General features: G+C 56.2%; 11 protein-coding genes across 11 annotated transcripts; 4 read left to right on the top strand and 7 right to left on the bottom strand.

The window, feature by feature from the left end:
• Nucleotides 1-482: 482 nt before the first annotated feature.
• Nucleotides 483-1,303, bottom strand: CONPUDRAFT_163156 (uncharacterized protein; the record flags this gene model as incomplete). The annotated part of the gene is made up of 2 exons (XM_007767560.1): nt 795-1,303; nt 483-683 (listed from the first exon to the last, which is right to left on the bottom strand). Exons 1-2 carry the CDS (start codon nt 1,179-1,181, stop codon nt 483-485), a joined length of 588 nt encoding a protein of 195 aa, XP_007765750.1. The 5' UTR covers nt 1,182-1,303.
• Nucleotides 1,304-1,645: 342 nt separating this feature from the next.
• Nucleotides 1,646-2,276, bottom strand: CONPUDRAFT_99488 (uncharacterized protein; the record flags this gene model as incomplete). Its single annotated transcript, XM_007767559.1, has 2 exons — nt 1,922-2,276; nt 1,646-1,869 (listed from the first exon to the last, which is right to left on the bottom strand). Exons 1-2 carry the CDS (start codon nt 2,224-2,226, stop codon nt 1,647-1,649), a joined length of 528 nt encoding a protein of 175 aa, XP_007765749.1. The 5' UTR covers nt 2,227-2,276.
• Nucleotides 2,277-4,040: 1,764 nt separating this feature from the next.
• Nucleotides 4,041-4,906, bottom strand: CONPUDRAFT_20185 (ARM repeat-containing protein; the record flags this gene model as incomplete). The annotated part of the gene is made up of 3 exons (XM_007767026.1): nt 4,041-4,094; nt 4,157-4,489; nt 4,529-4,906. Coding segments are annotated over 3 exons (765 nt in total), but the record flags the coding sequence as incomplete, so codon positions are not given.
• Nucleotides 4,907-5,945: 1,039 nt separating this feature from the next.
• On the top strand, nt 5,946-8,162 carry CONPUDRAFT_163154 (alpha beta-hydrolase; the record flags this gene model as incomplete). The annotated part of the gene is made up of 6 exons (XM_007767558.1): nt 5,946-6,084; nt 6,143-6,558; nt 6,621-6,806; nt 7,154-7,319; nt 7,373-7,788; nt 7,844-8,162. 6 exons carry the CDS (start codon nt 5,946-5,948, stop codon nt 8,051-8,053), a joined length of 1,533 nt encoding a protein of 510 aa, XP_007765748.1. The 3' UTR covers nt 8,054-8,162.
• A 94-nt stretch (nt 8,163-8,256) lies between these two features.
• CONPUDRAFT_119288 (acid protease) lies at nt 8,257-9,604 on the bottom strand (the record flags this gene model as incomplete). Its single annotated transcript, XM_007767557.1, has 3 exons — nt 8,257-9,146; nt 9,204-9,373; nt 9,426-9,604. The coding sequence occupies 3 exons, from the start codon at nt 9,602-9,604 to the stop codon at nt 8,257-8,259; spliced, it is 1,239 nt and encodes a 412-aa protein (XP_007765747.1).
• A 2,083-nt stretch (nt 9,605-11,687) lies between these two features.
• CONPUDRAFT_88282 (uncharacterized protein) lies at nt 11,688-12,435 on the bottom strand (the record flags this gene model as incomplete). Its single annotated transcript, XM_007767556.1, has 5 exons — nt 11,688-11,769; nt 11,823-11,855; nt 11,925-11,994; nt 12,078-12,238; nt 12,335-12,435. 5 exons carry the CDS (start codon nt 12,433-12,435, stop codon nt 11,688-11,690), a joined length of 447 nt encoding a protein of 148 aa, XP_007765746.1.
• A 1,361-nt stretch (nt 12,436-13,796) lies between these two features.
• Nucleotides 13,797-14,576, bottom strand: CONPUDRAFT_70802 (uncharacterized protein; the record flags this gene model as incomplete). The annotated part of the gene is made up of 3 exons (XM_007767216.1): nt 13,797-14,106; nt 14,231-14,361; nt 14,439-14,576. The coding sequence occupies 3 exons, from the start codon at nt 14,574-14,576 to the stop codon at nt 13,797-13,799; spliced, it is 579 nt and encodes a 192-aa protein (XP_007765406.1).
• Nucleotides 14,577-15,710: 1,134 nt separating this feature from the next.
• Nucleotides 15,711-18,090, top strand: CONPUDRAFT_142407 (uncharacterized protein; the record flags this gene model as incomplete). The annotated part of the gene is made up of 4 exons (XM_007767555.1): nt 15,711-15,749; nt 15,818-16,021; nt 16,058-17,122; nt 17,222-18,090. 4 exons carry the CDS (start codon nt 15,711-15,713, stop codon nt 17,369-17,371), a joined length of 1,458 nt encoding a protein of 485 aa, XP_007765745.1. The 3' UTR covers nt 17,372-18,090.
• A 654-nt stretch (nt 18,091-18,744) lies between these two features.
• Nucleotides 18,745-21,973, top strand: CONPUDRAFT_49993 (6-phosphofructokinase; the record flags this gene model as incomplete). Its single annotated transcript, XM_007767083.1, has 10 exons — nt 18,745-18,830; nt 19,127-19,846; nt 19,914-19,998; nt 20,050-20,238; nt 20,309-20,434; nt 20,489-20,629; nt 20,681-20,703; nt 20,752-21,292; nt 21,350-21,480; nt 21,541-21,973. The coding sequence occupies 10 exons, from the start codon at nt 18,745-18,747 to the stop codon at nt 21,971-21,973; spliced, it is 2,475 nt and encodes an 824-aa protein (XP_007765273.1).
• Nucleotides 21,974-22,277: 304 nt separating this feature from the next.
• CONPUDRAFT_150933 (uncharacterized protein) lies at nt 22,278-23,720 on the top strand (the record flags this gene model as incomplete). Its single annotated transcript, XM_007767554.1, has 5 exons — nt 22,278-22,332; nt 22,388-22,452; nt 22,508-22,531; nt 22,604-23,628; nt 23,696-23,720. The coding sequence occupies 5 exons, from the start codon at nt 22,278-22,280 to the stop codon at nt 23,718-23,720; spliced, it is 1,194 nt and encodes a 397-aa protein (XP_007765744.1).
• Nucleotides 23,696-25,711, bottom strand: CONPUDRAFT_163148 (calcium-dependent phosphotriesterase). Its single transcript, XM_007767553.1, has 2 exons — nt 25,652-25,711; nt 23,696-25,583 (listed from the first exon to the last, which is right to left on the bottom strand). The coding sequence occupies exons 1-2, from the start codon at nt 25,688-25,690 to the stop codon at nt 24,282-24,284; spliced, it is 1,341 nt and encodes a 446-aa protein (XP_007765743.1). The 5' UTR covers nt 25,691-25,711; the 3' UTR covers nt 23,696-24,281.
• Between the last annotated feature and the right edge of the window lie 802 nt (nt 25,712-26,513).

Raw genomic sequence — 26,513 nt, 5'->3', positions numbered from 1 at the left:
GGGGAGTCTGTGGTCCTGGGACGGTTGTTTCACTTTGGGAAGGTTCTAAGTGGCTTAACCTTTCAAGTTCGTTTGTTAGCCACTGTTGTTGAGCTAGTTGCTCAGAGCCCTGTTCGTTTTCCTGATCGTTCTCAATGTTGTGGTAGCGTACGTAGTAGTAGCTAAGAAAAAGCTAGTCCTTTTGTTAAGACTGCGTCTTGACCTTATGTGGAATATTAGTCGTCACCGTAGTTGACGACGTCAAAGGTTCGTGGTCGTCGAAGAGGACGATATCGAAGGGTTCTTAATAAGTCGTCAGCGACGATGAGGTTCTTAGTCTTAGTGGTTGTCTCAGATCGTGTACTAGGTTGTATCGAGAGTGGTATCAGATTGACTAGTTATTCCTAAGGTAGGACTAGCTTATGTTACATGGGCGAGCAGAGCGAGCCTTATATACAAAGATACGAATGCGCACAGACCAGTTTCCCGATATATCGTACAAGTTAGAGGTCCTGCCTCTTTAGGTAAGAGAAGAAAAAGCGTGTCATAACAGCCTTCTGGGCAGCGTAGTCCTCGTCCCAGTACAGCGCCGATTTGTCTGTTTCGCCCTCCTTCTCTTTCGCTATCGTGCCCTCCTCGTTCGTCTCCTTGGAGCCCCTCGTCGCGCTCACGTCACTCTTTGCCCAACCGCCCTCGAACTCCTCCTGGCAATGGTTGAGAAGATACTTACGAAACAGCCGGCCACCAGCGATCGGATTGCCCTCCGAGTTCCTGACGCCCTCATCCCGTAGGTCTTCGCTGATCTACTCTATCACTTTGTGACAGAGGCGCGCGTGCAGGCTGTTCCACACCGCCTCATCTTTCGCCCTCTCGAGCACGAGACGTGTGACCCGGATGAGCGTGCGGCCGTCCTTCTCCTTCTCACTCTTGTTCTCCCAGGCGACAATCTGGTTCGAGATCGAGCGGAAGTTCTTCGTCGTGAGTTTGTTCTGTAGTGCTCTGACCTTACGATCCACCACCTCGGGCGCGTCCGCGTCGACAGCAGTACCATTGTGAGCGGCTCGGCCGACGCTTGACGCGACCCAACGGTTCATCATCGCAGAGACTTGAGGCAGGGCAACGGGCTCCACGTTGTCGAGCGTCGCACTCGCAGCACTAGACTCGCCAAACGCGCTGTCACTGTGACTGCCGGTGCTTGTCATCTATGTGCAGCTACAGAGTTGAAGGCCAGGGACGCTGCTCACGGAGGCCAAAGTAGTTCGCTGCGGTTTTAAGGTAAGTAGTCGCCATGATGGGAGTAGATGCATAGCATAATGAAGAATAACATCCAATTCCATCAAAGCGGGGTTCTCCGATCTTACTGGAGGTTCGCACTGTATTATGGCTGGGTCGCATTGCATTTTGATTCAGGAGACCGCAGCTTAAGATCTTGCGATTATTGATTTTTACAGCCGATGCCGTACCTCTTACTGTGAGCGCTAGTTGTTCTATCATACGGCCTCTGCTTCTCGTCCGATCTCGATCCACAATAAGCTAATGGCTATGCTTGTTGCTCGAGTCTATGATTTCTGAGCTTCACCTAACCTCCGACGTCGTGCTCACAGATGCTGCGCAGCCTCAGACCAAACTGGGTTTCCAGCAGGCCCAAAAGATTCGGTATTGTGGGGTTAGATACAGTAGATGTTATGGGAAGGGAGACAGAAGAGGATGACGTTGTTAGAGTGAGCCACATCTCCCAGATAGGTGGTGAAGTGAGAGAGTTGAGCGTCAAATGTGAGGACAATGGGTTGAGCAGGGTCAGCATGGGCTCGAGCCTGTGGGAGGAAGACATTGAGAAACCAATCGGTATAGCTCGCTTTATCAGCCCAGTTGCTGTTGGTGGTCACCAGACTGTTCGCCGTGAGTGTGTTTCAGTTTCTGATAGTACGCCGGTTCTACGCACCTATAGCCTTCATCCTCTTCACACCATCCCTCCGAGTGAGCTTTACTTTGCAAGACAAAGCATGGTTTGAGGGGAGCAGTTCCGTCAGCACAGGTGACACCAAGAGATGTAACAAGTTGGAGATCGTCGCATTGGAGCCAACTCTTTGCCTTGTCACGAACAGCATGGAAATGCAGCACCTCATCCTCCTTTTGGCAGGCATCAAGCACTGTTCCAAGATCCTCAAGGTTGAAGACGTTGCACGGGGGAATACGCTGGTAAAAAGCACAGCCGTGGCTGTCAAAGTGAACGGCAATATCAGTCATATCAGCTTTACTAGGATGCGTCTTGGATAAAGCATCCGAGTCTGTTCGAGGGAGAAGTCCGGGAGGGACAGAAGGCGGAGGCTGCAAAAAGAAGGGTCTACCGCCGCTCGCGCGCCGTGTCAACTCTCCAACGGAGATAAACTCTCGGTCGGTATGCGTGCGCTTCACTGATAGGTCAAAGGAAAAGTATCCTTCATCAAGCCACTTCTGCATTACGTCAGCAGTGAATGGACCTGTGGCTTTAATGAGCAACTTCGGTACATCCTCAAATTGTAGACACTGACCTTGGACAGTTCCAGAACGATCAATGTAAGACCAGTCGACTTTGGATGGATCAGGGCTGGCGGAAAGGCCTGGAGGAGCGGGGCTACCACGAGGGGGGTTGGGGGGAATCTGGGGAATGTTGGGCTCGATGTTCAGAGTGATTGAATGGCCATCATTGGTAACATGGTTTTCGTCGAGAGTGGCCGCACCTATCGAACCCGCATCTCTAGTGACCATAAATGAACAGTCAACGGAAAGTACTCACCTTGCGCGGCAGAGCCAGCTGTGCTACTAACAATGTCTTTACCATCTTTGAGGTCGTCGCTCTGGCCAAGGTCGCTTGAAGAGTATGAACGGGAGGGAGTCACTTGGGTGGCGACATTAATCATGGCAGGGAATTGAGAGCGAGATGAGCTTGCCGACAGGCTGGGAGCTGCTGATTGTATCGAAAGAGAGCTCGGAAGGGATTGAGTAGGCGATGAAGAAACATAGATAAGTTTGGGGGAAGGTGGTACAGAGGACTCGTCATTTTGGATGATATCCGTGATGTCCTCCTCTTCTGCCGGCTTTCGCGGTGGGGAGGCGGTGGAGTTCGAAGAACTGGCGGTAGGAGTGATACTCAATGTCGATGTCAAGGCAAACGGAGCGCGTGAGGAAGTCTTCGATTTAGAAGGGCGAGAAGATACTTTCCAGGGCCATGTTGAAGTGGTGGCGAAGCGGTCGTGTATAGCGCTGACCTCCGGATGACATGTATTGGCGAGCCGCAGGGACTTCTCGCTGTTAAACTCGGACTTCTCTGCGATGTGTTTCAGCTTCCCGTTCTTCCCAAGCAGCGCGCCCTGCGTAAGCATCGGCATGGCACCGACCACCTTGGGCACATCTATCGCTGTTTCCTCGAGCAACTCCACGGCTGGCAAGAAGCCTTCCTCAAAATTCGCAGCGCCACACTGACCATGAGACGGCGCCTGCGAGAAGAAGTCAGCGAGATTGACGTCCACTTCCCTGTCTTTGAGCGACTTGTTCACGAGACGCTTGACGAGCCGGGACCGGTGCTCCTTGGGTAGATTCATAAAGTATGCCTCCGCATTACTGAGACTCCGAATCGGGAGGAAATCATGGGCGTCTGGGTTGACTTTCTTCTTTGCCTCTGATTTGGTCATAGATGCTGCAACGCTCTTCGCATACGTCGCATACTCTGCCGAAATGTCAGGAGCGCTCTCCTCACTTGGCTTCGTTCGCGGCAAGAGTTGTAGCTTTTTGCGCTGAGGAGGCGCCTCGGGAGTACCATTACTGCCGACGTCCTCGGAGGTCTGGATAGGATGCTGCTTGAAGGTATTTTTGAATTGCGAAAGGACGCCGACAAAAAGGTCACCGACCTTTAGTCTTTGAGCCGTCCGTAACGCAAGCTTAGCCAGAGGCTTTGCCCTCTGTGTGCTTATGAGGCGACCGGTACGTGTTAAGATGCCGATCGGGTGCGACATGGCCTGGGTAGAAAACATATACTTGTAAGGAACCCATTTTATAATAGTTGCCGAATGATATAAACATACAGCTTTTACAGCCTGGCGGCCGACCCACTTGCGATCGCGCAGCTCGATGACATCCTAAATGAGAAGAAAAGGTCAGCGAACCATCTTTCCAAAGCCACTCAGACGACTCTGCTGACCAAAAGCATGAATTGCATACGCGAGCTCAATTGCCTGTTGTTCGCAAGCACCTTCATGCGCTGGAAGTATTTATCCATATGCGCCTCCGCCTTCGGCGTATCCATGTTCTGGCCAGCGGTCGTGAGGAGGTTGCACAAGCTCTCAATCTCCGCTTCCTCGGGGTTCTCTACATTGCCAAGCAACTTCTTCACGCACTCGTGCATGATCCGCTCCGTTAGCATCTGCAGCTTGAACAGCTCTCCGATGAACTTGATGAGGCCGATACCCTGACGTTTCGCCTTCTGTGCGGCGTAATACTCATCCGAGTACAGCTCCAGCTCATCTATCGTGCCCTTTGTCTCGTTCGCGACCTTGACCGCCTCGTCCTCCACTGCCTTTGAGCGTGCTGCTGCAGCAGTTGTCTTGCGAGTTGCCCAACCGCGTTCGAAGTCTTCCTGGCAGCAGTTGAGGAGATATCTTCGAAAGAGCTGCCCACCGGTGATCGGCTTGCCTTCCGCGTTCTTGATCTCGTCATCTTGCACGCCCTCGCTGATCTGCTCCATCATCTTGCGACAGAGGCGCGCGTATGTGCTGTTCCATGACGCCTCGGCCGTCGCCCTCTCGAAGACGAGGCGGATGACCTGGATGAGCGTGTGGCCGTCCTTCTCCTCCTCGCTCTTGTTCGCCCATGTGATGATCTGGTCCGAGACCGAGTCGAAGTTGTCTACTGTGAGCTTGTTCAACAGTGCCCTGACCTTGCGATCCACCATCTCTGGCATATCCATGTCGAAAACAGCATCCTTGCAACTGCTCGAACTGGCCCAGTGATTAGCGGAGACGTCGAGCAGTGTGATGGGCTCCATGTTGGCGCAGCAGCAATGGGGTGGTCAAGTGTAATGACACCTTGACTGTTGGTGAACGTTATATGTCGGAAAATTGATTTTCTGGTTGCAATGAACTGTCGGTTTTAATGCGGTTAGACCATGACTGCAGGAGCCAATTGGTTGCAATGTTCCGGAGAACAGGTTGCAAATGGTCGGATTTGTGGCAATTACGTCTTGGTCATCGTACAAGTGACGGGCCGTTGCGCAGCCGTGTTTTGTCATATCTGATTCCCGACGCGAAAGTTTTTGACGCCTTCACCAGTCGCCTGAGAGACCAAAGTGCAGTCGAATAATGAAGCTGCGATTGAGGACGAGCATGGGGCGTCGGACAGCGAACGACGACGCATGACGGGGAGAGTCAGGGGGTGTTCGCAAACTTTCGGAACCAATTACCAGCCGTCGGAATTGTTGTTTTGAACCCCGCCGCGTCACTCGTTCTGAATCTCTCTCTTTTGGCTGCTGCCTTGGGGTTATCACAACTTACATTAATCTTAAGCAACATCTCGATCGCACCTTTCTTTGTCCATGCGCCTTATCGACTTGGGTCGACTGCGGCACTCGTCTCTCCCCTTGCTGATATGTCTCACTTTACTAAACTTACCTGGTCATTCTGGAATTCCTCGCTGCCTGCAGATGCCCCACGGAACCATTCTTTAATGATCTTGCGGCGATTCGAGGAAGCCCGATGCTGAAGCGCTGGTGAGTGTTATCGCTAAACGCCTTAGGATCGATCCCACACTTGCGACGGCTGATATAAAACTGAATAGGAGACTAGCACCCTTCTTTGTTGCATTGTGGCCCATGACCTCATCAACTTTATGCAGAAGTAGTACGCTTGCTCAACTTGGATGCTGAAGCGCTGACTCTACGATAAGATGGCGCCTCCAAACTCCAAATGAATCCTTCCACCCCTCGTTCTCAGACCATGGCATCTACCACCCGAGCTTCGTACTCTAGATTTGTCTTGGGTCCCCCCGAGTCGACAAAACGCGCTCTGGTTTTACACGATCTCACTTGCTCCTCTCAGACGATGAAGCATGTGGCTGAAGGACTTGCATCACATGGTATAGCCTATCGTACATCGTTCTATTGAAAACGAATAAGCTAACGCCATTATCCCAGGATATCTCGTTACAGTCCCTGACTTCCCTGGGCATGGCTTCGCGCCTCGCCAGGAATCCTACAGCTGGGAGGACATGATGGAGTTCGTAAAGTCGCTACTCCATGAAACCACGTATGACCTCGTGGTAGGACATTCAATGGGCGGCCTGCTAGCGCTCCGCGTCCTCCACCAGCTCCCTATTATATACGCGACTCGGCAGCAGCCCTTGCGGGTCGTCATGGTTGACATCGGAATTTCCCAGAGTAAAGAGGTCGTGGAGCCGTTTATCACCACGTTCAGAAGTCTTACAGAGCATGCGCCAGAACCTAATCTTTACATGAAGTCGTACCCGCGCTGGACTAGGCAGGACGCAATGCTTCAGGTCCTCGCGAATGAACTGTGTGACCCAGAAGTGGTTTACCCGTTACTTTTAAAGGTAGGCGCTACTCCATGACTCATATATAGTATCAAGCTTCATGTTAACGAGCACGAAATTAGCCAGATCCTTGGGATTTCACCCAGTATCTCGTCGATATTCCACCATGTGTCCAGCCTACTTTCGTGGTGGGCGACCCTGAGGTTCGCGGACTATGTCGTGTCAGCGTTCTCGACGGGTATCCTAACTTCAAGGTTAAAGTTATAACGGGATCCTCGCACTGGATTCCGTACGAGTTTCCAGAGGAGGTAGTACAGGCTGCGATTCAATGAACGCGGTAACTTATAGCCTATCACGTTATGATCTAACCCGGCTTATGACACTCCGAGCGCCTTTGTGTACGGCCACAGAGTGATATCACTTACAAGTTTCTTTTGAATTGTCATCACTGAGAAATTCACTCCCCCGTTTGTCGCATTTGGCCCATGTTCCAATGAAACTCGGCTGAAGTGCCCGTACTTGAAGCTTGAAGCTGCAACAGCCGAAGACGTGCCCGTGATCAAGTCTGAAACACGTCTGACATACTAGAGCACTCCGAGATCGGACTTCTTCTCGTATATTTATACCCTTGCTCACAAAACATGGCCTCTAACAGCCTCCAACCCGCCTCAAGCATTCCCCTCGCCCACCACTAGCTATGTCGTACTCCTCTAGACATGTCATAGGCTCCCCTGAATCAACAAAACGCGCTCTACTTTTACATGGCCTCACCTGTTCGTCCCACGGAATGAAATCCATTGCCGAAGGCCTTGCATCGCACGGTAACGCCTATCGCAAGGTGATTTCGATAGATAAACTTACCATATTTTCCCAGGATATCTCGTTACAGCCCCCGACTACCCCGGACATGGCTTCGCGCCCCGTCAGGCATCCTACAGCTGGGATAACCTACTGGACTTCGTAAAATCGCTGCTCGAGGAAACCACGTATGACCTCGTCATAGGCCACTCGATGGGTGCCTTGTTGTTGCTTCGCCTCGTCCACCAGCTCCCTGCGGCCTACGCGGCCCGAAACCAGCCCCTGCGCGTCGTTCTGATCGAACCTGCAGTTCTGCTGGGGAAGGACACGCTGGAACCCTTGATCGGCATGTTCAGAAACCTCACGGAGAAGGCGCCAGAGCCGGAGTTTTATGCTAAGTTGTATCCTCGCTGGACGAAGCAGGATGCGATGGTCCATGTGCTCGCGAATGAGCTATGCGATCCTGAGGTGGTTCATCCGATGCTTTCCAAAGTGAGCATCACGCTATGACTTGCGTTGAGTAGCCTCCTAACGAGCGATGCGTCAGCCGGATCCATGGGACTTTAGGGAATATCTTATCGATATTCCATCGTTTGTGCAAGCCACTGCCTTGCTGGGAGATCCCGAGGCGGGCGGACTATGTCGTCTCAGCGATTTCGACGATCTTCCGAACCTCACTGCCAAGATCATCCCAGGCGTCTCGCACTGGGTCACATACGAATCCCCTGAGGAGGTAGTCCAAGCTTCAATCCGCTAGAATCGAGCGCGTTCGAGCGTGATCACACTGCGAGTTAATAAGTATCATAGTTTTTCGTCGAATTGTCATAAATACAACTACTGGTACAGCCAGCGACTAGACCGACATGTACATGCCAATATAAATGCGTAATGCACGTTAAGAATGAGAGAGGTCCCAGGGAAAGCTAGTATACCGTACGTGTATGAAGGCGCTACTCCAGCTTAAGCGAGGGGGGCGAAGCCGACCTGGTTGTTGTCGAAGTCGAACGCGGTGTAGGTGTTCGACAGGAAGACGTCGCCGAGGATCCAGAAGCCCTGGCCGAGGTCCTGGCCGACGATACCGCCGACACAGTCGCTCGAGCCCTGCGAGGCGGCGCCGAGGTTGAAGGTGTCCGCGGAGACGGGGAAGTCCTGGCCACCGATGGTGACGGTGACGTCGGGGATGGAGTCGCACGGGACGGTGTAGTAGCCCTCACCGAGGGTGCTCGACGCGTCCTGGCCTCCGATGGCCTCGTAGAATGAAGCGACGTCGTCAGGGATACCGACGATGAGCGTGGTGCCGGTGTCGGCGATGGCGTCGAACTGGCCAACGCCCTGCTGGCCGCCCGAGGAGACGCCGTCGGCGGTGATCTGCCAGTAGCCCTGCTGGGTGACGGGCGCGTAGGTGAAGTCGCCGGACACGGCAGACTGGTCAACGCCGCCGATGGTGAGCTCGGCGCCGGACGAGGTCAGCTTGAAGCCGAAGACGCCCGCGTCGGTCTGGCCCTGGGAGACGAGCGTGTTGAAGACGGGGGAGGCGCCGTAGGAGGAGATGGCGGGGTAGGCCATGCCCATGAGGCCGTCGGCGGGGAACTGCGCGGACTCGAAGCCCGTCGAGTACTGCTGTGCGGCACCGAGGGTCTGCTCGGTGGCGGTCAGGCCAGCGAGGGTGACGGTGTCGGTCCACTGCTCGCCGGAGACGGTGGAGCCGTCACCGTACTGGAGCTGGAAGGTCTGGCCGACGTCCTGGGAGTCTGAGGACTTGGAGGGGTCGTAGACGGTGTGGCCAGAGCAGGTGTCGTCGCAGTCGGGGCCGGGGAGGAAGAGGTCAGACGAGCCGGTGTCGAAGTCAACTGTAAATATTTTCGATCAGCTTCTAGTGAAGGTGAGGTAATGTGTAGAGTACTAACCGGTGTACTCGACAGCGGGGGTACCGACAGAGATCTTGCCGTACCAGAGCTCGCTGCTGTCGTCGGTCAAATCAACGGTGCCGGTGTCGCGCTTGCCAGCGTTGACCTTGGCCAGGGAGTGAACCTTGCCAGTGTTCTTCGCGTAGTTGGTGAAGCCGCGCTCGTATTTACTGTAGCCCTTTTGTCAGCATTGGACGTGTAAAGTGCAGTGAGGCGACTTACGCCTTAATGGACTGGGTGTGACGGTTAAGAGCAGTCAGGTTGACGGTGCCATCAACGTTTAAAAGTGTCGAGCGTTTCTGGATAGCGATCTTGTTCGACGGAGCGCGAGCCGCCGGGGCAGGGGCAGCATCGACCAAGAAGGGGAGAACAGCGATGACGGTGGCGAGAGTGAAACGCATGGCGATATGGGACGCGAAGTTGAGACAAGTCGTTAGACAGAGAAGTGCTGCTGAGGTCTCCACGCAGATTCATCCTTGCCTATATACGTTTCTAGAGAATCAGGTTGCATGTGGAGGAGAACATAGCCGGTATGCGACTGCAAGCGACCGGTGACGCAAAAACCGTAAACCACGCGGGTCGTCAAAGGATGATGTAGCATGTCAGATGATTAGCGCCTAATGTGAGCGTTAGGCGTTTGCTGTGATCACCACCGAGTCAATGTCTATCTTGTGGACAGCAGCAACCTAGAAACACACCCAGCAACGTACTCACCATTAAACAACCGAGTTATGCTTGGCGGTGTGGTATTCGGTGAAAAGGCCACGCGTCCCAGAGAGATAAGTGAGGTAACGTCGAGTCAGTGTCGCAGGGCAGCGTGCTACGAATCTGCTCTTGTCTTCGGTTGAAACGTTGACCATGGACTTCCCGCGGTTCAAGTTGATTCTCGACTTTCATCGCGCCCATCCGTGTAAGGGCTGACAAATTGTGGACTGCCTGGCAAATTCGTGGAAAATTACGATTGAAGTATGACACGTATGAGACGAGCAAGCCACACACCCGCTAACTTCTGCTGCCTAGCAGCAGCGAGAAAAAAGGACTGTTACCGACCTCGGACAACACGAGCCAATACGTCGAAGTCGAGCAGCGGCAGGCACAATCATTCATACTTACCGCTTTAGGTATCCAAGAAGTCGTCGTGCCGCGCCCGCCGCGTCCTCATGACCCCATTCTAAGACTTTCTCCAGATAAAGAGCACATTTTCTTGCTCCACCTCAAGGCTTGGTACGAGCACTTGGGAGCATCGTTGGCGAGAGCCAAGTCTTTGCAAGTCTCTCTGTGCGGCTGCAGGATCAGCACGGGCGACAGCTTTCGACGACACAGACCGTTCTCCTTGGCGCGCGTGGGCATGGTATTGTCGTTCCTGAATTATGACACGAATGACGAGCAACGCGAGATAAGGCATATAAACACGGCCGCCCGGCGCAGATGGCGATTCGTGATTGGTTTCAATACGTTGAGCGGTCCAACCCTTGTCGGTGCCTGAGGACGACGGCCGAGGGCTGTTGAGGCGATGAGGGGACAGAATTGGCCTTCTTCACCTCGAGGGACGACTCCGACAGCGCTTCTTTGAGCCGGCCGGAGCGCCTCGAGCAGATGTTGAAGCGAAGAGCTGGGTTTCGATGCCGTGGTGCGAGAAACATGCGAGAAAACGCAGTCGGATTCAACAAGAGGCGCGATAATGATGCATGGCAGTAGAAGGCGGTAGAGCACATGGGAAGTTGCGCCGACGCGTTGAACACGTGTAAATCCCGGACTTTCATGACGATATGGAAGCCAAGTTACAGCGAGGTTGAAGCAATACCGGGAGAAGGAGTACCAACAATCATCGACTTGGTGTGGCCATGGCTCCTTGTGATTCTGTGTGCGCACCTTAAGCCGGTAGAGCAGGTTGGATGAACGTCGGACTGGGATGACGCGGAAGGAGCGCTGGTCATCAAGATATCACAATTGCGATTGAGAAAGAGGAGGTTGGTTGAGCCTGGCTGAATAGCGCTGAATGTACACGTTGAGCAGTGTCAGTGAGCGCCACATAGCGCGCGGGCAATTCGGGATTTGGCGCGGACGTGTCGGTCCTTGAAAGCGATCAATGCATCACTAGCACTGCTTGGCCTTTTGATCATGTACGCAAGTTTCTATCGGGTGGACTTGCTTAGCGCTAATTGTAAAGCATCTTGCTTTCAGTACAATTCACAGAGAGACCACTGAATTGAGTGTTTATCTTGTTGGTATCATGTCATACCCAGGATCAAACGAGAACGAGAGCTTAAATTTGGACTTTCAGTTCAACCGTAGCTATATTTGTATCATCAAACATCCATCTCATCGAGATTCTTGCACTCAGCTCTGTCCCAGGTCAAGGAAAGTCAGTTCGAAGTCATTGTAGACAGTTATTATACAGTGCCAGACAAAAGTACAGAGTTCAGTGAAGGGCATCACCGTCCGTGATTCGCGCGTCCGTCACGACACATTACCGTAAACTGTTCAAATAATTCCCAATATGATTGGAAGAGACAGGGTGAACATGCCCGTCAAGATCACTGGAGCGCCTTGCTCAAAGCCTAGTCTAAGTTCTTCACATTATGGTGACGTTCGTGTGTTATCGTGTAAATGCCTTACCTGGATGCACCGCTGCTGTTGCCTCCAGACGTCCTAAAGACACAGCAAACGCATAATAAATGAGCATTAGAATCTTCTACCGGCAAGTAACCTGGACATTACGGGCTGCTAGTAGCCGCAGAGGTAGAAGTCGGCGACGGAGTCACAATGCTACCCAACGGAGTAGCGATAACTGCAGCAACACGCGATATGTCAGTCCCAACATGTACAGTCAGCTTCTAAACGACGAAGGACGAAACTTGAAACTGGACGCACCAGAAGAGCAGAACGAAGCCTGATACGCCGACGCGGAGCTGTACCCGCTCTGGCCACCCGCTCCGGGGCCGTTGATGCACCCGTCCGAGACGCACCGGCCGTTCGCGATGTCGGAGTTGCCGTTGGTGGTGAGCAGCTTGCAGAGGCATCTCAGGTCGCTGCTACATATGGGTTATAGACAATTGATCAGTTTCGCGCTTTCGCGAGTAGAGCACACCCGCATGATGAGTAGCCTTGTGCGCGGACGGAGGACTTACTCCGCGCAGTCGTGGTCGTCGTCCGCATACGGGAGGCAGCTGAGCGCATAGCCAGCGGGATCGTCGCGGCACGTTGGTCCGTCGTCACGCTTGCGCACCATGGCCGTGATTGTTGCGGCCGGGGCCGACGCTGTTGCGCTAGCCGTTGCTGGATGGAGAGAACGAGTTCGATGGTTGTGACCATGACACTGATAGAGCATCGGTAACTGTTAAAACAGATTAGCTCACCAGAGGCCGCGGCGGAGAGGACGAAGACAACGAGAGTGCTGGTACGCATGACGGTTCAAGGTCTCTGGACAGAGGGCGAATGGGTGGTATTGACAGCCCCGGCGACGCGAGGTCTGCTTTTATGTGGCATGGATAGCCTAGAGGTCATATGTGCGCCAAGGGCGGGCACTTAGAGGCTGTTCAAAGAGGGCCTACATTCATCATCTAGTCAGTCACGACGGAGACTTGGGGCCGCTTCTCCATGAAGCAGGTATGTGCGCCAGCCTGGCTGTGCTCACGAGTGAGACATAATAGCTAGTTGAGGCCTCAGGCCGACCACTGTTCCTGTGATTCGAATGTTCAACCTTTGTTAGCGCCTGTCTATTTGCCTGTAAATGAAGGGCCCAGGCTCTGCTGCGATCATTGGGGGGAAGTGAGTCGATGGCAAGCCTTCAGTGAGCAAGGCGAAAGCTGTCAAACCTTTGATCGTGGCAGTGCAGTAACGAGCATGCAGTTGTTGACATCTCTTTGTCCTTAGAGAGGCGGGCCCTGGCGGCCCGCTCGACACTTTCACCAGTGGCACTATGGCAGAGTCTCGGTGCAAGTCTGCGGCTTACTACTTTCCCATCGTGTATCTCAAGGTCTCACTAACCGGAAGTTAACAGTGATCATAGAAAATCGTCGGCATTATGGACAGTTCAAAACCATTAAAATCTGAACATATAGTAACATTCAAAATGTTGCAAGTACTGTACTTTTTCGACCAAAAGTTCGCGGGGCGGCGTGGGAATATGACTACCAAATACAGCGTGTCCCGCTTTTTAGTTCGCTGGTGTTGGTGGTGCGGGACATAAGTTCGTTTCGAGTTTGTTTTATAGGAAAATGAGTGCGTGGTGGGTATCATCGCCTAATTCCGTACGCTGTGGTATATTGACGAGCTGCTGGGATGACCGTACTGGTTGTGCACAAGTGAAAGATTGACACCCATTTTAGCCCCTATTTACAACATGTCCCGCATTTTAGTTCGCAGGCTCTACTAAAGCGGGACAAACCGACCAAAAGTTCGCGGTGCCAGTCCGGATGGGACACGGGACGAACTTTTGGTCGAAAAAGTACAGTAGTCACGGTCTCGGCCGCATACTTAAAAGTGAGTAGTAGTAAGATAAACGTCCACAGGGCGACCACTGTCCATCCATGCCACAGTACCCATACACCCCCAAATTCGCTGATAGCATAACGGCTACTACCGACGGTCTCAGCACCTCCCCCCGACCATCGACACCATCGTCGAATGCGAATACCCCGCGTTGAATCCAGCGCCGCCGCCGCCCGACTTGCCGCCTTTCTTCCTCTTCTCCTCCTCCTCCCTCCGCTTTCTCCGCTCAGCAACGGCCTCCGACGCGGTTAACCGCCTGTGGTACGCCTTGGGGAGTGGCATGGCGAGTTCACCGCGCTTGGCGTCGTACGGCTTCTGGGCATGATAACACTTCTCGTCGGTGCAGGGGGTGCGGAGAACGAGCATATGTGTAATGTCATCTAGCTCGACTTTTTTGAGCGGGTCGGGTCTGAGCGCGACAAGGAAGAGCGGATGGAGAAAACGGTCAATAGCAAAGGGAAGAAAACAGATGAGCTCAAAGTGAAAAAAGAGCGACAGGGAATTAACGTCGTTGGGGAATTAAAACGACGTACCGTCGTTTGCATTTACGCTCACAGCGTTTCTCCGACTCCCATGGATCCCGGCTGTGTCTCCCCGTGTGCGCCTTGCTCTGCGTACATTCATCTGAGTTGCAGTCCTTTTGGTAGAAAGGGAGGTTGGGATGCTGCGGAGGCGTCCATCAGCATACTCCAGATTCAAGCCAACCACACATGGGACTGGGTGCACGCACAATGTACTCACGTTTTCGGGGATTTCAATTCCTTTAAGCAGCATCCACGCCCTTCTGGCGATCGCTGGATCCTCGATGGGGAGTCTGAGCTTCGCTTCCCGATTCCGTTCCGCCCTGCACAAGTTGTTGAGAAACATGAACTCGCACATTTCTAGACAGTAAACGTAGTCTGCGTGGTTGGCTGGTGAGGAAGGATGCGAATGGAGTTTTGGGAGGCAGCGAGCTGGGGCTTCGCATTGAGCATTGAGCAGACTTTTATAACTCGTCGGAAGGCGGCTGTTGAATATGAATCCTGCGTCGCTAGTCTCTGGCCTACACACTCTCTGCTGTGACATTTCGGAGTTGCGAAATGGAGTGGCGGCAGGTCGACCGGCAAAAGGGACATTCTATTGTCCCTTTCTAGGGTCGATTTCGGGCACCCAGCTCCGGGACGAGGGCCAATGGCAGCACAAGTACTAGTGCAGGGTCGCCGGGAAGTGTCGCTCGGACCGCCTAGGTGGCGCTGAGGGTTATTGTGCTTGCTCTTGTGCTCTTGTGCGTATCCGGTGTACACACGTTGATGTGTCATTTATGATGGTGCGGAAACTCGTCACCCTGAGATACTGGCCAAAAACACCGAGGCACGAGGCAGGAGCAGACGGTCCCAGCGTAGGGACAGGCGCATGTTGCTTTGTGGCCATGTGCCACTGCTGCAACCAAATGAAGAGACCATTCTTGTTGTGCAGCTGTGTACAGCCCTACGGGCTAGTGACGCTAGAAAGCATAGACAGCATACACCGGTGGACCGCGGTGTTCGTGCTCACAGCTATGTATTAAGGTGGTTTGAAACGACTCGGAGCCACCGACTCGGGACGCTGTCCGACATGTCCTCCCTGGTAGGGCTTGAGGCTGAATCTGTGGCTGGTGGTGTTCTTGATCGAATTAAAGGTAATTCCACGCAGAATATACACAGCTTGAAGCCAGGGTTCAAACGTTCAAGATCAAGATGGATGGTGGCTCCAACCAAGTAATCAGGTTCGTCGGAGTTGATGGTGGGAAGCTGTCAACGCGTCGCGTCGGCGGCTATTTCTTCCGTTTATCGGGCGCTAACCTGGGCTAAAAGCTTGCCTGCCGACGTACCCACTGTTTGCAACTCGGGAGCCATCTAGATTCTGGGTGAAGCAACGGTCCTCCTGATACACCCTAGGGTCAGTAAATGTTTCACCATTGTGACGAGGTTCGAAAGGTGATTGGCTGTTTACCCAATTTTCCACAAGCAACTCAAAAATTGCCCGCACCCAAAAATGCTCGTCCGGCTTCTTTCCGCGTTGACGCTCGCCTTGGTAAGGAATGTCCAGCGTCTAACTCAGGCCTTTCACTCACCAAACACGTCCATGACTCGTCGATCTAGGCCCTCCTCTGGTACCGCAGCGGTCGCGTCCTCCGCGCCAACGTCCTCAGCGTTCCGCCGCTCCCCCAAAACTACTTCCAAGGCGGCGACTGGCAGACCCACTGCTCGCTCGTCACCAACGACGCGCACGATGAGCTCAGGTACTGCGAAGACATCACCTTCTGGGACCACTTCGACGCCAACGGAACGCAGACAGATCGCCACGTCCTCCTCGGATGCGACCCGAACCGCAAAGCGTAGAACACCGTCATGGGCCCCCTGCGCGATCCGGCGCCGCGCGGGCACCTCTTTCTCTATCCGGCGCGGAGTGGTAAAGCCGCAGATTCGAAACTGCAGAAGCTGAAGCTGGTCGGCCACCCGCCGCACCACGACTTCCACCCGCTCGGGCTCGAGGCGGCACCCAGCCGGGGCGATGGGCAGCCTTCGAACCTCTTCGTGGTGAACCACGCGCGCGACGCGTCCACGATCGAGCACTTTCTCCTGGACCCCAGCAGGCCGGACGAGGCGCGGTACGTGCGCACGCTGCGCTCACGCTGGCTCGTCGCGCCGAACGCGATCGCGCTCACAGGGCCGAGCTCGTTCTACGTGAGCAACGACCACCTCCTGACGCGCCGCCTCCCCGGCCCGCTGGGGCGCGTGCTGCCGCTGCTGGAGACGGTGCTCGGCCTCCCGCTAGGCTGGGTTGCCCATTTCACCATCGACGAAACCACCGGAAGCGTGCTCGAACACGCGCTCAGCGCGCCCGGTATCCCCTTCGCAAACGGCATCTCGCTCTCCCCCGACGGCCGCACGCTCGCCGTCGCATCCACATCGACCGCACAGCTCCTCTTCTACATGCGCGACCTGTCCACGAACTCCCTCACGCACGAGGACACAGTCGCGCTCCCGTTCCTCCCCGACAACATCGGCTACGACGACACAGGCGCGCTCCTTGCCACCGGCCACCCGCACTTTCCCTCCCTCGCCGCCGTCGCCTCCTCCCCCTCCCCCTCCCCCTCCAGCTCCTCATCCTCCCCCGTCTCTGGTGACGCAACAAGCCCAAGCTGGGCAGTCTCCCTCACCCACCTCCCCGCAATGAACCTCGCCAACCCAACCGCGTTCGCCAAGCGCATCTACGACTCCCGCGCCCCGCTCTCCGCGTCCGCGCTCGTGCCCGCCGCGCCCATGGCGTACGACGTCGAGACCGTGTTCCAGAGCGACGGTACATCCACCAACGGGATCGGGATGAGCTCGTCGTCGACAGCGCTCCGCGATCCTGCGACGCACAGCGTGTATGTTGTCGGGCTGTATGGCGAGGGCATGCTGGTTTGTCGTTGAGAAGGGTGGTGGAGGGAGGAATGACCTCCCGACCCCAACCCGAGACTTTCTCCAGACAAAGAGCATATTTTCTTGCTCCACCTCAAGGCTTGGTACGAGCACTCAGAGGCATTGTTAGCGATAGCCAAGTCTTTGCAAGTCTCTCGCTGGGCGGCTCCAGGACCAGTGCGAGCGACAGCTTTCGACGACACAGAAGATTCTCCTTGGCGCGCGTGGGCATGGTATTGTCGTTCCTGAATTATGACACGAATGACAAGCGCCGCGAGATAAGGCATATGAACACGGCCGCCCGGCGCAGATGACGATTCGTGATTGGGTTGAGTACGTTGAGCAGCGCAACCGTTGTCGATGCCTGAGGCCGACGGCCGAGGGCTGTTAAGCCGATCAGGGGACAGAATCAGCTTTCTTCACCTCGAGTGACGATTCCGACAGCGCTCCTGTAAGGCAGGCGGAGGGCCTCGAGCAGAAGTTGTAGCAAAGAGCCGGGTTTCGATGCCGTGGTGCGAGAAACATGCGAGAAAACGCAGCCAAATTCAGCAGGATGCGCAATAACGATGCAAGGGCATGGTCTGGCATGTTGGCATAGCACATGCGGTATTGCGCCGACGCGTCGAGCACGCCTAAAGCCCGGACTTTCACGATGATATGGAAGCCAGTTCATAGCGAGGTTGAGGCAACACCGGAAGGAGTCGACAAACTATCAGCGTGCTGTTTGTCTTTATACCAGGCTTGTGATTTTGCGTATGCTTCTGAAGCCAGAGGAAGCTGAGATATATATATGATGTCTTGACGAAAGCCTGGTGTGCTCGTCTAGTCAGTCTCTTAGGAGACCTCGTCACGTACTCGGTCGGAAACTTCGCCTCCCCTACGCTCCATGCATGCCACTAGTAGCCGTCCAAGTGTTTTATCGTCCAAACGTCTTTGATTAGTCGTCTGTGAGGTCGCCGAGCTCAAGCATCCATGAAGTTAGACGCAAACGACATCACTTGGCCTTGATAGTATGAGACCCATAAAATGTGACATCGACTTTCTGAGCATGACAGGGTCGTTAAAGGCTCTTTGAAGAGAAACGTTATAGTTTGGGGTCGATGGAAAGCGGTTGAGAAGTTGAAAGTAGATTCTGTGTTTGCGTCTACTGTGACGCCATCATGGGCTTGTGCCTGGCTGGCAGTGCGGGCCGAGCTAGCGATGATCTAGTCAAGCAAGTTAGATTTGGCACTTTTGTCCGTTAGTCTCCTTTGCCCGCTCATCACTCCGTCTAGCTTCATCCATCCCCTGGGAGGTTAGTCTTTTTAGCTGCTCTTTCTCACTTCATCGCCATAGACTTATACTTGTTATCCACCAAGCACCGCCAGCTGTGCGAAGAGGCCTGGCCCCGTCTGTCTTAATCTCCGCCTTCATCTCTCTCCTCCACCCCCTTTCCTTTATCCCCACCACCTCCATTACCACTACTACCATCTCCTCCTCCTTACACCTCAACACAAAAGTACCACAGGGCTACACACGAGTCGATGGCCACTAACGCGGCCGCACTCACCAAGGCGCACACAAACTCGGACGGGACGTTCACCACCATGCTCGGCATTGGCCAGGGCGATCCGTCACCTCGCATGAAGATCGCGGTGCTCACTTCTGGAGGAGACAGCGCCGGTATGAACGCCGTCGTGCGCGCTGTGGTCAAAGTTGGGATCCTCAAGTGCGTTCCTCGAGTCCTTTGTCTTTGGCGTATCTGCTGACGATCGTCTTTTGTCTCGTTTTCTTGATTATGATCTCTTGAATCTCTCTGGTACACGCGTTTACCGCCGTGTTTGTGTCCAATACGGTCAACTGCTATGAATGGATGCATATATGCGCTACGATAAACGTGCGTGAACTGATTATCCCCCAACCGCGTCTCGCGGGTATCTCCCACCAACCAAAAAACCCACGTCCACGCGAACCCAATCCTCCCTCCCACGTGCACCCTCCTCTTCGACAACGGCGATCGAACAGGGGCTGCGAAACCTGGATCGTGCGCGAGGGCTACGAAGGCCTCGTGCGGGGCAACGACCACGCCGACGGCTCCTACCCCGAACCACCCACCGTGCCCGAGGCCGCCTCGGAGGCGCATCACGGGCACCCTACGAACCTGCTCGCGAACCTGCGCTTCGGCGACGGCCTGCTCCTGCGCGACGGCACGGGCGACCACCGCGGTGCGGACGGCTCGGGCAACAGCACGCGCACGCTCGCCGGGCGCTATCTCGTGCGCGTCGGGTGGGACGACGTGCGCGGGTGGTTCGCCGAGGGCGGCACGCTCATCGGCACCGCGCGCTCGGCGGCGTTCCGCACGCCCGAGGGGCGCACTGAGGCCGCGTTCAATCTCATCAAGGAGGGGATAGACGCGATCGCGGTCTGCGGCGGCGACGGCTCGCTCACGGGCGCGGACCTGTTCAGGGCGGAGTGGCCGAGTCTGGTGCAGCGTCTGGTGGACCAGAAGCGGATCACGCCCGAGCAGCAGGCGCGGCACAAGCATCTAAGGATCGTGGGGCTTGTGGGCAGCATCGACAACGACATGTGCATGACGGATCTGACGATCGGCGCACCGACGGCGCTGCATCGGATCTGCGAGGCGATCGATAATATCAACAGTACGGCTGCGAGTCACTCGCGCGCGTTCGTGCTCGAGGTAATGGGTCGGCACTGCGGATGGCTCGCGCTCATGGCTGGGCTTGCGTGAGTTTGCACTTTGTGTTACTCGCCTGATTTCTCCCCCACAAAGCCTTATTGTTGATATGTATAGTGCCGGTGCTGACTTTATCTTTATCCCGGAGCGCCCGCCCGATGCGAAGACATGGGAGGACGAGATGTGCGAGACGGTCCATCGTGTAAGCGACGATGGTACATTCCATGCGACTTTTCGACTAACAGGCGTCCAGCACAGGGAAATTGGCAAGCGCAAGACGATCGTCATCGTCGCAGAAGGCGCGATCGACGGCGACCTGAACCCCATCAGGGTCGACAAAGTCAAGGACGTGCTGCGCGACCGCCTCGGGCTCGACACGCGCGTCACGACGCTCGGGCACACGCAGCGCGGCGGGAGCCCGTGCGCGTTTGATCGTATCCTGGTCAGTGTCTATTTGAAGTTCCTATCGAGATGACTCTGCTAACCGTTTACCGGCTTTGCGCGCATAACAGCCCACGCTGCAGGGTCTCGAGGCTGTGAATGCGCTGCTGGAGGACACGCCGGACACGCCGTCGTACATGATTGGTGTGCGCGAGAACAAGATCACGCGTGTCCCTCTTGTGGAGGCGGTCAAGATGGTGAGCGGTGCCCTGCTATGCGAATAGGGACTTTCAGCTGAGACTGGCTTTCAGACGAAAGCTGTGGCAGAGGCGATCAACAACAAAGACTTCAAGAAGGCGATGTCGCTGCGCGACCCCGAGTTCGCGCAGGGCTTGGAGGGGTTCACTGCGACTGCGTCGCTGTTCAAGGAGAAGCAGCTCCCTGCTGCCAAGGTGCGCTTTTTTTCCTGCTGTGGTTCTGCTGTTTTCTCATGTTGTTTGCAGAGGATGCGGATCGCTATCATCCAGTAACCTGCTCTCCCCCTTCTTAATCTATCATAACTGACTTGCGTTAGCATGGGCGCCCCCGCAGGTGGCATGAACGCTGCAACGCGCGCTGCCGTCCGTCACTGCATGAAACAGGGGCACACGCCGCTCGCGGTGCACAACGGGTTCCGCGGGCTGCTCGACGGGTACGTGCACGAGCTCTCGTGGCTCGGCGTGGACGGGTGGATGTCGCGTGGCGGGTCCGAGCTCGGCACGAACCGGTTCCTGCCTGACCAGGACCTCGGCGGGGTCGCGGCGCGGTTCCAGAAGCACGATATCGACGGCCTCCTGCTGATTGGCGGGTTCGAGGCGTTCCGCGCGCTGGCGGTCCTCGAGGAGGGGAGGCAGTATTATCCGGCGTTTAGGATTCCGATGGTGCATCTGCCGGCGACGATCTCGAATAATGTGCCGATGACGGAGTTTAGTCTGGGGAGCGATACGAGTCTGAATGCGCTGGTGGACGCGTGCGATGCGATTAAGCAGAGCGCGAGCGCGAGCAGGAATAGGGTGTTTGTGGTGGAGACGCAGGGGGGAAAGTGCGGGTATCTTGCGACGCTCGGTGCGCTGGCGGTATGTGTCTGAGTTTGCGCATAGGGAGGTTTTGGATGAGGCTAATGAGCGCGGTAGACGGGTGCTGCTATATTGTATACGCCCGAGGATGGGATCACGCTCGATACGCTCCGGGACGATGTCAAGTTCCTCAAGATTCGGTATGGGCTGGACGCTAAAGGGCGGTCTGAGGGGCGTCTGGTCATCAGGTATGGCCCGTCATATTCTTGCGGATAATTCAAGCAGAGATAGCTGACAACACTCGTTAGGAACGAGGCGTCGTCGAACGTCTATACGACGGATATGATCACCAAAATGTTCAAAGAAGAAGGCGCAGACCTGTTCGACTCGCGCTCTGCCTCGCTGGGCCACACGCTGCAGGGGAAAATCCCGAGCCCGATGGACCGCGCGCGGGCGGTGCGGCTCGCGCTGCGGTGCATGTCGTTCCTGGAGGAGCACCACCAGGCGCTGCTGGCGGAGCAGCAGAAGCAGCAGCGGCAGTCGCAGGATGGGATGCCGACGGTCGCTGCGCCGCCGGAGAGCGCGGCGGTGATCACGATCCAGGGGGCACAGGTGGTGTGGGTGCCGGTGCAGGAGATGGTGAGGGACGCGGATATGAAGAATAGGCGGGGCAAGATGGAGTGGTGGCGGGGGATCAAGACGCTCGTCGAGGATCTGGTTGGGCGTGACCAGCTTTTGTAGAAAATTTAGTGGGGAGTTGGGTGTTTGGTACTGAAATTGGGTGTTATAGACTGTACTGTACTGGGTTGTGCCTGGTGTTATTATTATTACCCTGCTCACTGTAACATACGGAGTCCTCGGAGAGTATTTGTGCTAAGACCAGCGTGATGTGGCAGGTGACCGGAGTGTGAAATAGTTCCCACGGGCGAGTTGTTGACGGGGACGCGTTTGTTTGTTTATTCTGATTGTTCGAGTTCTTTGTCCGTTTCGCAGAGTCGCAGCAGTCCCAGTCCCGCTCCCCCGTCTGCCCACGACGCACAACACCATGTCCCCTCGTCCCCCTCTCCCCCAGCGCCACGAAAATCCTCATCTTGGTAGCTGTGAGTCTTTCAAGGGGACCTACTCACTGTTTATTGACGACGTCCAATCTCACAGTGGGCACGGGTGCTCTCCCCCCTGTAAAGTACCAGGTACTCGATCGCGATGGCCATGAAGTCTTGGTACGTCTTCCTCTATGTCTATTGGTCTGTCAGTCTGACACTCCCTGCCTCTTAGGTCGGCCGCATGAAGATCCCAACGGTCCGTTCCCTCTCGTCTACCCCCAAGCGCCCGCTGACCCTCCCTCCCTACCCCTTCCTTCCGCCACACTAGCCCTCCGGCCACGCCTTCATCCTCCGCCGCTTCGACACCGGCGCCATCAGCCTCACCACCATGTTCCGCGCCGCCTACCCGACCGCGTCCGAGCTCGACGAGAAGAAGGAGACGAACTGGGTCAAGGAGACGTACAACCTCGCGGGGAACAACGGCTCTGCCAAAGAGCCCGCGATCGTGCGCCTCGCCGGCACGTGGGTCTCGCCCGACGTCGCGCTGCACGCCGACATCGCGGGCGTGTACAAGCTCGACACCGTCCTCCCCGAGGTCGCGAACGCCGTGCCCGACCCGTCCGGTATATACCGCAAGAGCACCAAGGCGAGCCCCGTCAAGGGCGGCGCGGCGGCGAGCCCGCTGCCCACGCCCGCACCGTCGCTCACGCTCCCGACGCCCAAACGCCGCAGAGAGTCGTCGCCCACGCCGGGCGGCGGCGGCTTTTCCTCGCCCGCGGTTGCTACGGAGCTGCAGGGCGGTGGTGGGCTCCCGCCACCACCGCGTCGCTCGGCGCGCACGAAGAGCCCCGCGCCTGTGCCGCTGCCCATGCCCGTGCGCTCGCCCACCAAGGGCGCTGCGGCGCTCGTGACCCCGTCCAAGCCCGCGAAGACGACGACGGTGCGGAGCAGCGTGCGCCGCTCGGAGGTGTTTGCGTCGACGCCGGGCGGGTCGGACGAGACGGTCGTGGAGGAGGAGGAGGAGCAGACGGAGACGGTGGAGATGGCGCGTCCGAGTATGGCGGAGGACGTGTCGGAGCAGCGCGCGCTTATTGAGCGGCTCAAGGCCGAGCGCGGGCGTGGTGCGGAGGCGGAGGCGGGTGAGGATGCCGATACGACTATGATGAAGCGGGCTAGAGAGGAGGAGGAGCTGGAGGGCGATGAGGGCGGAGAGCTGAGGTTCAATTTCAAGGAGCCCGAGACGGAGGAGAGGCAGATCGCGACGAACAGGCGCGTGGGCAGGTTTAGCCTCGAGCCGCAGCAGAAATCGTTCGCGTGGGGCGTCGCCGCGTTCGCAATTGGCATGGGCGCGATGTGAGTGTCCTTCTGTTACTTCATCGTTTGCGAACGCGGTCTTATTGCTGAATGTGCGATTCTACAGGTCGTATCTGCCCAACTTCCTGTGATCCGGTCCGATCTGATGTCTAATGCCTATGCCTAATGTCTATCGCCCCATCTCCTCGTCTCTTATCTCTCTCACTCTCTCTTTTGTGTGTGGCCTCCCGAGTTGACCCCCTCCCTCCCTGTTGTGTTGTTCTCTTAATCCCTAGTCGGCCTGTCCATAGTGCTCGCGACGCGTCCTCTGCTGCGATACATTCTAGTTTCTTCTGTTAGCCGAACCTGTGCGCCGACGCTGGCTGATGACGATGATGGATGATCGCGGTTCTTTCATAACGTATTTCATCACATAACGTCTCTCGTCGTCGTGCCTCGCCTTGACTTACCCTCACCTTTCTTTCTTCTTCTTGCTTTGTCCTGTCCTGTCCGTTTGTACATGTGATGTGATGTGATGTGATGTGATGTCCAGCTCTCCTTGGAGGTATATATGCTCAATAACGACATTCGTATCTCTATGCTCCATGCTCCGCTGGGGTCGTGCACGTTGGTAGATAGGTAGAAGTTGACGTGAAGAAAGCTGGACATCGCACAATGCTGATAGTCGCAGACGCTTCTCTCCCTCCGCCACCTCAGCGACAAATCAACATACCCTCGCCATACAGCCCGACAACGTACACGCTGTGCGTCATGGGATCGCGGAGCGCCGTCGACGACGAGCTCATCCCGATCCCGTTGGTGGATGTACCGTCGCTCTGGAACACGGTCTCGACGTCGTGCGCCATGGGCGCGGCAGGCACGAGCGCGGACGCGGAGAGCGGGGCGCGGGAGTCGTAGATGCGCTTGGCGTATGCGGCTGGATTGGCGAGGTTCATTGCGGGGAGGTGGGTGAGGGATACGGTCCAGCTTGGGCTTGTTGCGTCATCAGAGGGGGGGGAGGAGGAGGGGGAGGGGGAGGAGGCGACGGCGGCGAGGGAGGGAAAGTGCGGGTGGCCGGTAGCGAGGAGCGCGCCTGTGTCGTCGTAGCGGATGTTGTCGGGGAGGAACGGGAGCGCGACTGTGTGCGCGTGCGTGAGGGAGTTCGTGGACGGGTCGCGGGTGTAGAAGAGGAGCTGTGCGGTGGATGTGGATGCGACGGCGAGCGTGCGGCCGTCGGGGGAGAGCGAGATGCCGTTCGCGAAGGGGATACCTGGGGCGCTGAGCGCGTGTTCGAGCACGCTTCCGGTGGTCTCGTCGATGGTGAAGTGGGCGACCCAGCCTAGCGGCAGCCCGAGCACCGTCTCCAGCAGCGGCAGCACGCGCCCCAGCGGGCCGGGGAGACGGCGCGTCAGCAGGTGGTCGTTGCTCACGTAGAACGAGCTCGGCCCGGTGAGCGCGATCGCGTTCGGCGCGACGAGCCAGCGCGAGCGCAGCGTGCGCACGTACCGCGCCTCGTCTGGCCTGCTCGGGTCCAGGAGAAAGTGCTCGATCGTGGACGCGTCGCGCGCGTGGTTCACCACGAAGAGGTTCGATGGCTGCCCGTCGCCCCGGCTGGGTGCCGCCTCGAGCCCGAGCGGGTGGAAGTCGTGGTGCGGCGGGTAGCCGACCAGCTTCAGCTTCTGCGGCTTCGAGGTCGCGGGTTTACCGGTCCACGCTGGATAGAGAAAGAGGTGCCCGCGCGGCGCCGGATCGCGCAGGGGGCCCATGACGGTGTTCCACGCTTTGCGGTTCGGGTCGCATCCGAGAAGGACGTGGCGGTCCGTCTGCGTGCCGTTGGCATCGACGTAGTCCCAGAAGGTGATGTCTTCGCAGTACCTGAGCTCGTCTTGTGTCTCGTCGGTGACGAGCGAGCAGTGGGTCTGCCAGTCGCCGCCCTGGAAGTAGCCTTGGGGGAGCGGCGGGATGTCGAGGACGTTGGCACGGAGGACGCGACCGCTGCGGTACCAGAGGAGGGCCTAGATCGACAAGTCACGGACACGTTTGGTGAGTGAAAGGCTTGAGTTAGACGCTGGACATTCCTTACCAAGGCGAGCGTCAACGCGGAAAGATGCCGGACGAGCATTTTTGGGTGCGGGCAATTTTTGAGTTGCTTGTGGAAAATTGGGTAAACAGCCAATCACCTTTCGAACCTCGTCACAATGGTGAAACATTTACTGACCCTAGGGTGTATCAGGAGGACCGTTGCTTCACCCAGAATCTAGATGGCTCCCGAGTTGCAAACGGTGGGTACGTCGGCAAGCAAACTGTTAGCGCCCGATAAATGGAAACAATATTTAATAGCCACCGACGCGACGCGTTCCCACCTGTTCCCACCAACTCCGACAAACTTGATCATGTACTTGGTTGGCCGGAACGACCATCCCTGGATGACTGGGTCAAACCTGCCTTCACACCGCGTACATTCTCCTTGGAACCGTCTTCAATCCGGCAGGGAACACTACCAAACGCAGATTTCGCCTCGAGCACTACTAGAAAACGACGCACTGCGTCGATGGTTCCGACTCGTCGTTTCAAACCGCTGTATTACATTGTCCAAGCTGTGTCCGATCTATGGCGACTACTCCGTGACTGCCTTGCACTACAGGCCCGTCCACAGCTGCAAGACAAGACTGTCCTCCTCGTTCGGCTGCAGCAGTGGCACTTGGCCACAATGCAACATCCGTCTGTCCCTGCAGTAGAGACCGTCTGCTCTTGCCTCGTGTCTCTGTATTTTTGGCAAGTGTATAAGGGTGGCGAATGTTCAGACCATCATGGCCGAAGGAGGTGTGTACACCGGAAACACACAAGAGCACAAGAGCGAGCACAATAGCCCTCAGCGCCACCGACACGGTCTGAGCGCGATCGCTTTGACACTTCCCGACCACCCTAGTAAACTGCTATTAGCG

The sequence above is a fragment of the Coniophora puteana genome (genome assembly GCF_000271625.1).
Source record: "Coniophora puteana RWD-64-598 SS2 unplaced genomic scaffold CONPUscaffold_3, whole genome shotgun sequence".
Lineage (NCBI taxonomy): Eukaryota > Fungi > Basidiomycota > Agaricomycetes > Boletales > Coniophoraceae > Coniophora > Coniophora puteana.
Note: the sequence above shows the minus strand (reverse complement) of the source record. Positions and strands in the feature narration are given on the sequence as shown.